At 37.4% G+C, this 10,824-nt stretch overlaps 1 protein-coding gene across 1 annotated transcript in view; it reads right to left on the minus strand.

The window, feature by feature from the left end:
- Nucleotides 1–9,873, minus strand: part of LOC124120194 (nuclear receptor subfamily 5 group A member 2-like) — a 241,688-nt gene extending 231,815 nt beyond the window's left edge. Inside the window, exon 1 of the mRNA XM_046482953.2 lies at nt 9,715–9,873. Within this exon, the coding sequence (XP_046338909.1) occupies nt 9,715–9,751 (37 nt within the window). The 5' untranslated portion in view covers nt 9,752–9,873. The remainder of the gene's footprint in view (nt 1–9,714) is intronic.
- Nucleotides 9,874–10,824: the final 951 nt, after the last annotated feature.

The following is a 10,824-nucleotide window of genomic DNA, read 5'->3' on the forward strand; positions in this document are numbered from 1 at the left end:
GCTTATTCAGGGCTGTGGATGCTATCAGAAAGAGCCAGACAATGTATAGATGTGTTACTGCAGTGGTACATCAACACCATTAACCTGTCACTTCAGCTTTCGGTGAAATACTACACAAATTACAAGGCAGCGTTTAACAAATGCCCGGCCTCTCCTCCGTTGTGTTTGTGCTATACATATATACCCAGAGCAATAAACTACACTTTATATTGCGCCGCCAATGACCACCTAGTGCCTAGGCCTGCACATCCACGCGTCAGTATGCAACAGGCCGAACCTGTACTCTGCCTGCTCCCTGTAATCCGATGCTATATAACCTATTAATCTTTCGTCGTAAAACTAAGAGAATCCCTTGTAAGTATGGTGTCTGCAGGAGAGTGTATAGTATCACAGCTGCTGGAGACGTGGAGCCAGGGTCCTGGGTACACAAGTGCAAGTCATAAACTTGGGACCAGGGCACTTAATGTGTTCACGCCGCCAAAAATAAATATGTATCCTTGGTTATCAGAACATGACTTACCGAACGCCGTCAGATTGGTGTAACTATTACTTCCAGTGGCGTACTTAGTGCTGTAAGTTTCAGCTTGCGAACAGCAGTGATTCAATGTCATATTGGCTACAACAAACACCTTGTAATAGTACACGTGACCACCTTTTAAAAGAACAGTCTCAAAGATATTGCCCGCGTTTAAATGTGAAAACAGGATATAGTTCTTTTTTAGAAATATTAAAAATATCACTTTTCAGTTCCCGTTGTATCGCATTTGACACACATTTAGTATTTTCAGTCGTATTTACTTTCATCGGATATATTGAACATGTCGCCATGTTGTTAACCTATTTATGCCACTGACAGCGTTAACCGCTGCCAACAATACAGTTACCATTTTGTTCCGTGTTTATTGCCTTACATTTTGAATATTGAACTGAATCCTTAATAAATAATACTTTGAAGAAAATTCAGACACTATAACACCGGTGGAATAAACACTATAACGTCGTCAGATAAAACCATAGGAGACACCGTAACTTCAGATAGCACTATGGGAGACGCTATAACGTCAGGAGGTAACACTACAAGAGACACTATCACATTAGAAACACTAACACTAGTGGACACTGGATGATGACGGTATAGTAGACACTATAATGCCAGATGATAACGCCACAGAAGACACTGTAACGCGAATAGATAATACTCTAGTCAAGACAAGTTTGGCCACCGGCCTGTATGGCAGATATATATGTAACTGACAATACTGTTCTGCAGCACCTAAAGTACAAATTAGTGAGTGAGTTGGGTTTAACGCCGCTTTTAACAGTATTCCAGTTATATCACGGCGTGTCAGCTTAATGTGGGAGGAAAGCAGACGTTTACCCACGAGCACGGGTATGGTGCTGACAAACCTAGAAACCAGGCGGGCCGAAGCGGGATTCGAATCTACAATCATAGGTTTCTAGCGTGCCCAAGGGACGCAACTCTGCACAGCGAATCGCGGCGTCATAGACGACTGGGCCACACGTGCCCCCTCTAAGGTACAAATTAATCATAATATAAGTACTAAGATAATACACAAAATCTTGCACGCTGTTTCAAGCCTAAGAAAATATATTTAGCAAGACAGTGTACTGTGTAAGTGTTATTTGTACTAAACAGAATGTACAGCTTCTGGTAGGATGGAGAGGTACAATGATATGGTGGTAAAATGTGCTTTCTTAGGTCAGAATAAAATGGACACTGTAACATAAAATGGAATTCCGATTCCTGAATTGGTATTATACACAATGGACATAACCTCTCTTCAGGTGGAATATTAAACTTTCTCCCCTCTATTAATCACCAAACTGTCATTTGAGCATCGGAATTTACACAGTGCGTCCACATGCAGAGATAAAAGGTAGATTTCGTAATTATAACAAAATTTAATATTTCTATAAAAGCTTGACTGTTTATCAGTGATACCACATCTCTGTTTGAACATACCAATAAAACCCCTTACATTTCCAACACCTTGCTCTATCCAAGTTAAACCAAAACAAAGACTGAACAATAGGTTTCTTACTTTATAAGCCCAACAATCTATTTGTTCTGGAAGAAATAAACATGTCTTATAATTATATTGTCCTGTTGTTACAATAGACGCATCCGATAATTCATAATTATAACATTGTGATTCACTTTGAGGAAAATAGCAGCCAAACTCAGCTCTCGAGACAATATTTGGTATACTTCTACCAAGATGTAAAATATCCTTCAGAAATAGATCATGAACATGGGGAATGTCCGGTGAAGGACAGAATCCCCACACTTCACAACCATACATCAAGAATGGGAGAAGCTTCCAATAAAATATATGAACTAATACATCAGGTAGGTGAACAAAATTATGTAGATTTAGATCTTACGACTGACAAAACCTTGATAGCTTGCTGTGATAATGCCTTCTGAGAGATAAACCAAGAGCCAGGAGAAGAAAATCGAACTCCTAAGTCAGTCAGTAAGTATGGTTTTACGCCGCTTTTAGCAATATTCCAGCAATATCACGGCTTAACTCCAAAGTATTTATAACAATTATTATTGTTACTTTACTCTTATTACCACTGAACTTTAATTGCCATAAGTCACAATATGTAGTAAACTTATAAATTCTTCTCTGAGAAACCTCTAACGGTGATAACAAGCATGACGATATTATCTGCAAAAAGTAAGATAAATTATCCCAACAAATCTATGCACCTCTGATTGTCGAAAGACAAATTTTCAACAATATTATTTAGAAAGAACGAAAATAAGAACGGCGACATCTGCCATCCCTGCCGAACCCCGAACAAACATTCAACAATGACTGTGTTGCCATCTTGTAGCGAAACACATGACTTCACTTTCTTATAATATTGTTTATTAATCGAAATGTTTTACCTTTCACATTTCCAATCCATAATTATAAAAACAGAACCTTTCTTAAAAAAATAAATCGAAAGCCGACGTCAAATCAATAAAAACAATACAATACAATCTGCATTTATGAAGAGGTAAAAGCTTTGAGGCAATAGTATCAAGTATATAAAAATTCTCTACAGTCTGGAAACCTTTCCTAAACCCATCGTTTTCAGATACAAAAAGTTTTCATCTTAAGCCCATCAACTCCTGGAGCCTTCATAGACTGCATGTTATGTATAGATTCTAGTACCTCGTCATAAGTAATGTTTTTATCAAGATAAATCTTGTCTAATGTGGTTTCAATCATCTGATCATTAATAGAATTAACACAATCTGCAACAATCTGACAATAGTCAACTTCTGCTGCACATATTTTAACGCCCTGCTATAGGAGTGACTATAACGTCAGATCATAACATTATAATGCCAGATGACGCCGTCGGAGTCACTATAATGTCAGATAACGCTGATGGAGACATTATAATCATGCCAGATGACGCCGTCGGAGTCACTATAATGTCAGATAACGCTGATGGAGACACTATAATGTCAGGTGACGCTGTCGGAGACACTATAATGTCAGGTGACGCTGTCGGAGACACTTCAATGTCAGGTGACGCTGTCGGAGACACTCTAATGTCAGATGACGCTGTCGGAGACACTATAATGTCAGGTGACGCTGTCGGAGACACTATAATGTCAGGTGACACTGTCGGAGACACTATAATGTCAGGTGACGCTGTCGGAGACACTATAATGTCAGATGACGCTGTCGGAGACACTATAATGTCAGATGACGCTGTCGGAGACACTACAATGTCAGGTGACACTGTCGGAGACACTACAATGTCAGGTGACGCTGTCGGAGACACTTCAATGTCAGGTGACGCTGTCGGAGACATTATTATGTCAGGTGACGCTGTCGGAGACATGATTATGTCAGGTGACGCTGTCGGAGACACTACATTGTCAGGTGACGCTGTCGGAGACATTACATTGTCAGGTGACGCTGTCGGAGACACTACATTGTCAGGTGACGCTGTCGGAGACATTACATTGTCAGGTGACGCTGTCGGAGACACTACAATGTCAGGTGACGCTATCGGAGACATTACAATGTCAGGTGACGCTGTCGGAGACACTACATTGTCAGGTGACGCTGTCGGAGACATTATTATGTCAGGTTACTCAATGTGAAGATATTTCACGCCTTGTTGTTGCACCTGAGGTGAAAAGTCTTAACTTAACTGAAACTTAACGCAATTACGATTCCACAATTACATTTAACTTTCCCCTGTAGGTGGAGTACAGTTATATATCCTTGTTAAAAATACTTGTAAGCATATGTATATTACATGTACCCTGTAAGCATATTATGTAAAGTGTTAACATTTTTATGTACCGTGTAAGCATATTTATGTACTTGTAAGCATATATATATATATACATTACATGTACCCTCTAAGCATATTTATGTACCGTCTAAACATATTTATGTACCGTGTGAGCATATTTATGTACCCTGTAAGCATATTTATGTACCGTGTAAGCATATTTATGTACCCTGTAAGCATATGTATGTACCGTGAAAGCATATTTATGTACTTGTAAGCATATGTATATTACATGTACCCTGTAAGCATATTGGTGTACCTCGCAACTATAATAATTTGTTTTATTTTTCAGTCCTTTTGACTTTGTAAATAGATCTAGTTATATTAGTTTTAAGCATGTTCGTGAATGTTAAAATGGAATGTCAATTTGTCAATTACGATTCCACGACAATTTACATTAAACTTTCCCCTGTAGGTGGAGTACAGTTATATGCATGCTTCATGTACGGCAACTAGCCAAGCATGAAAGGAAACCAAAGTCACTTTCAGCAGCCAGCAAAACAGAATAACAACATACACTTCTCTTTGAGTAAAACCTCTGCTTTACAGTGAAAAGGTGGGATGAATAGAGTCACTGTGAAACTCTGTTGTGAAACTCTACCCCGCTCTACCGCACACAGCTCCTACAAACGACATACCAGTTTCTATGCACCATCTAATGATCGAGCGTGCTTCTTTGCATATCAATATTGTTCTAATTGCTATATCACCTGATAAATCCGCTCACCTGCAAATACACTGACTGATAATCAAGACAAGTGATAGAATTATTTCAATAAGACGACCTACATACCTTTTCAGTTTGTTTTGGCCCGACGCCATCAAAACTCCTTTGTTGCATTAATTGAACACTATTTTCACAAAAGGTTATTTACTGGGTACCAGGGTATCTAAAAGACAATCTAGTTCTGCACTGATACAATGCGTTAACTCATAATATAATTATTAAGTTAATTGATAATACAAAATCTATGCAACCGAGTTTGTTGTATCCAGGTACAATATCATCACATTACATGCACTGTAAAACATATGTCTACATCCTTAACACAAACTTATACACGTTCCATGTCCCATATTTTGACATGTTTAGGTCTTAACATGTTTACGATTGTGTTTAACAGCTGATCGTGTTTAGGGCCTATATGTGTATACACCCCTTGAAATTCATTTTAGGTAATTTAAAAAGGGATACTCTCATTGTTTTTATTAGCGTTTAATGGGGATACAGAAGTGAGTGTGTATGGGCTACCATGGGCAGTATAAATGGATTAATTTTGGGGTGGGTGGATGGTGGTAACTACAAGCAGTTAAGGGCCTATCGCGGTAATCATATATATTGTCAGCTTCCTGTGTGAGAGAAATACTACGAGTCATACAGCAACAACACATTTATGAACACATAGATTCTTAAACCTCGCCGGGATACGAACCCGCAACCTTTTGCACCACCTGTGCTACGGAGACTGTTATCGTCAAAAGTGTCACTGTTCCTAGTCACCATTACACGAGTTTGGTTTAGTTGTACATATTTATGTTAATGATGAACTAGTTTGGTTTGGTTTAGTTGTACATATTTATGTTAATGGTGAACTAGTTTGGTTTGGTTTAGTTGTACATATTTATGTTAATGGTGAACTATGTTCGTTATGAGTTCTGGTGGTATGTGTGTTATGCAAGTGCCTGTGAACCTGATTTGCACATCTAATTTCGATATATATTATACTTCTTATCCATATTTGACATATTGCCTAATGATATGCACTTTATTGAAACAGGTTAAAATTCTAAACTGGTTCAAAACATGTTGAAATTATAAACATGTTTAAATGTATTTACATTTTAGCATGTTTAAAATCTAAACATGTTCAAATATGTTTAAAATCTAAACATGTTTTGAAGTTTTTAAATTCTAAACAAGTTTAGATTGTGGGCATGTTGTGTTTCGTAGGTGTTAAGGCTGTGAGACAACAGCTGGTTTCATGTGTTGAGACCTAAATTTAATTATTATTATTTAAAATTGTTTCTACTTTTACATTGATATATGGTGAACGGTTTTACCTTTCTTCGTTATAAAGGAAATTACACAGCATGGACGGATGTTACTTATGTTAGCAACAAACTTAAGCACTGCGTACAAATAAAACAATTAATTCTGAAACCAAAACGAATTGAGAATTGACACCGTTTGCAAAAGGCTTACTTCATTCCCTTGGATTTCAGTATTTAAAAATATTTCCCAGAGTTATCTATTCTGAATGGAGACAGAAATATTTCGGGAAAATGCAATTTGTTTAATTTCATAATTCATAGCGAAATCTAAATGGTTGGAATCGCAATATTAACGAAATGCAGATTTATATACCCTTTATATGTATGACATATGCTATTAACATGAAATGTATATTGACTTGTAAGCATATTTATGCACCTTGCAAGCATATGTATATTACGTGTACCCTGTAAGCATATGTATGTACCCTGTAAGCATATTTATGTACCTTGAAAGCATATTTATGTACCGTGTAAGCATACTTATATACCGAGTAAGCATATTTATGTACCGTGTAAGCATATGTATGTACCGTGTAAACATTTTTATGTACCGTGTAAGCATATTTATGTACGTTGTAAGCATTATTATGTACCGTGTAAGCATATTCATGTACTTGTAAGCATATGTATATTACATGTACCCTGTAAGCATATTGATGTACCTTGCAACTATAATAATTTGTTTTATTTTTCAGTCCTTTGACTTTGTAAATAGATCTAGTTATAATTGTTTTAAGCATGTCCGTGAATGTTGAAAGGGAATGTCAATTCGTGTTAGTTTCAGAAAAACAATCATTGGTAAACTTATATTACTAAAACTATTTTACCACATTTGATTCTGCTACAAACTGATTTTGAATGAAGGAGATACACAGTAGAATGCCACAGGGACATGGTAACACACTGTAGTTACAAACTAATGGTCGTAGTATATACCTTCTGAATAAATGACTTTCTTTTAAAGATTTTACTAGGAGCTTTATTCATCTAAAAAACGCCTTAAAACTCTGCTGATCTTAATACGATTGTTAACACATCTTTATGCGTGCGCATGGTCTGTTCGAGTTTCTAGTTCGTTGTTTTGATAGTTATAAACATTATAATTTCGGTACGACGACATCATGAGCACCCTGTCACTGCAACAAGAAATACATTCTCAGTTTTAATTCTGATGCACAGTCACTTCTCCCGAATATATGCTGTGGCGTAAGACTGCCTTGTTCCCTTGTTTGTGGCAGACAGCATACACACCAGGAATGCAATAATCTTACAGGGAAAAGGGAAATATATGTGAATACAGTTTAAAATAGTTTCTAAGACACTTGTGGTGACATGCAGAGAACCGTTTAAAGGTGAAACAAATATTTGCTTTTCAAGATTGATTCCAGTACGTTGTGGTATTGTTTAGCACTGACGTCACGGAGGTCCCCGTTGTGTAATAGTGATCGATAGTGTGTACACCATTCCTTCATTTGCCATTGTCTCTGCGTGAGAGTAGATTCAACAGCGTTATAATTGCCATTTCCGGGTTACTCAACAATTTACATTTTGTCTTTTGTATGTGAAAGCATCATCGCCAAGAATAATCGCCAATAATTAATTTTGCCTGTTCTTTCGGTTACCGTGCGTGAGAGTAGATTCAACAGCGTTATAATTGTCATTTCCGGGTTAATCAACAATTTACATTTTTTCCTTTGTATGTGAAAGCATCATCGCCAAGAATAATCGCCAGTAATTAATTTGGCCTGTACTATCGGTGACATGGGTAAGAGATATTACCTCACCAATACACCAGAGATATACATGCCATGCTGTATGTTTTTTCTGTTAAATAATTGCTTTTTTGCAGCCAATATAACATCGCACATCTACTTCAGATGCAGAATTTCTGCAAGCATATCATTTCAATTTAATGTTGTGCAAGTTAATTTTTCGTTTTACAAAGTTTATTTATTTATCTCAACATACCAGCGTATGTTGAGTGCTGAGCATTTGTGTGGGTGCTCATCCTGGTCATCTTGTAGAATTACTACTTGTAGTATATATATATATATATATATATATATATAAGATGCTGTGTTCGGACGTGAGTTACCACTGAAGGCCATGGTGTAGCTGGGATCTGCGTGTCCGGCCCAATCTGCAGCGCACAACCCCCTCAGATAAGTAAGGACTCCAGCCGTGGGAACATATACATCCGTAAGACCATTTTTTCCAATCACATTTCGGATTTCACTTTCATGCCAAGATTGTAAATTTTAACGAGAATTTGCATGCGAATTAGACGTAATCACTTGAGCAGAATCATAAGATAAAATTTACGATCATTTGAAACCCTAGCCGGTAGGTTTGGCTAAGTTAGTGTTGAGAGGTAGCTGAAACTAAGCACGGCCAGGCACGCAAGCCTGCGCTGGTCGTGGGAACACTGCGTCACGGCTCGCTCTCATCACCTACAGAAACCTTCACTGTGAAATAGTTTAAACTGAACTAAATAAAAACAATTTTAGCAGTTGACCAAATATCATCGTAATACTGCTGCTAAGTTGTGCATCTAGTATCAATGATCTTACATATGTTAGGGTCGCATATATCAATATTAACATACCAGTAAAGACGAACTACGGGTATGTGTTTGAAGTATTTCACATCAATGTTCACAAATTACATAATAGTTGGTATTTTCAGGAAAATAAAAGTATACAGACAAAAATATATTTTTCGCTAAGTTTTAGCCTCACAAGGCTTTGAATGAATTATAATTAAAGACCCACACTGAGATTTCAAACACAAAGTCAGGTACAGGTTGATAATAATGTCCTTTTCATAGTTTTTTTTAAAATAGAAATATTATTTCTACAGTTTTGTCGTTTGCATTAAGCATTCCAATGCACTTCTACGAGTTTCGTTGTTTAAATCCAATGTCAGTAGTTTACTGTATCCCGCGGCTTCCCAACACTCTACAAGTATAGGCCTAATTATAGATGATGTATTTCATGTAGATAAATTCGTAATTGGGGATAGAGTTAATTAATTATTCAAAAAGAACACAAAAATATAATTTTATTTTTCCGACACCTTTTTTTTGCTTTTAATCCTGGTCAGAACAAGTAAGTAGATGTTCCCAAAACACACTTTAGAATAAATGACGTTTATATGTATGTTTACAAAACATAGTTAAGTAAAATAATATAGTGATAGGGCAGAATCTATTGAAGCAGATGTTTGTTGATTTGGTGATTGATATGAAGGCACAATTACATGATTTTAAGTCACAACGTAACTTATTCAAAGACACAAACAACTCCAACACTGCCCCATACTCACGCGCTGTGGCCATGTTGTATGTGTACGTCCGTTCCATGTGGTCCAACAGGCGAGTGTGCAGGTCCGGCTGTGAGGGAGTCGCCGTGGAGGCGTGACGGGTACGTAGAGAGTAGGTGCTCTCCCTGCTACTCCGCTCACCAGTCTCCAGCACTCTTGCAGCTTGACTGATATACTTCACTTGACACTGACAACACACGTTTTCAATTTTCTACGTTATGATTCAATTTTAAACGAATCATTATGTCAAAGATTGATTCTTGTACAGTTGTAATAAATGCACCTGAAAAAGTAACTTCAATGAAGTTGGCCTATTATTCCACAACTGAAACAGATGTGCTGGTGTTTCAAAGGATCAATTATAAATAAAATGTTCTTCATCCTGAAGTAAAGCGTCGATAAGTATTTAGATTTGTATGCGAGTGTGATGCCGTACTGCGATACTCTAGACACTTTGTTCATCGGGTGTGACCGCCAGCTGCTATCTAACCAATGCTCTGTTTTCAGTTTTATGTGTGTAATGACAGATTATAACAATGTCATTTTGTTGCAGTCACATTTGTATATTGAAAAAAAAAACCTTCGCGCAGACAGTGAAGCAAACATTGATCCGAAGTATTAAATAAGCCGCCATCAGCCAAATATGTTAGGTTTTTTTCAAGTACACGGCAGATATTAATATCGCAATAGACAGTAATAATGTTCTGTACTCTGGTAAGTCGGTAAATAAACAATAACTCATTTAAATCTCATCTTTTTTCATTTTTCTTTACTTTTAAGTTGGAGACATCGATCAATGTCCGTTTTGTTTATTTGATTCCTCATCTTTATTACATCATGATTCCACATCGACAGACGTGTACAACACCCTACACAACACCACGTGGACAGACGTGTACAACACCCTACACAACACCACGTGGACAGACGTGTACAACACCCTACACAACACCACGTGGACAGACGTGTACAACACCCTACACAACACCACGTGGACAGACGTGTACAACACCCTACACAACACCACGTGGACAGACGTGTACAACACCCTACACAACACCACGTGGACATACGTGTACAACACCCTACACAACACCACGTGGACAGACGTGT

This window comes from Haliotis rufescens, unplaced genomic scaffold, assembly GCF_023055435.1.
Source record: "Haliotis rufescens isolate VD_foot unplaced genomic scaffold, xgHalRufe1.0.p SCAF_8, whole genome shotgun sequence".
Lineage (NCBI taxonomy): Eukaryota > Metazoa > Mollusca > Gastropoda > Lepetellida > Haliotidae > Haliotis > Haliotis rufescens.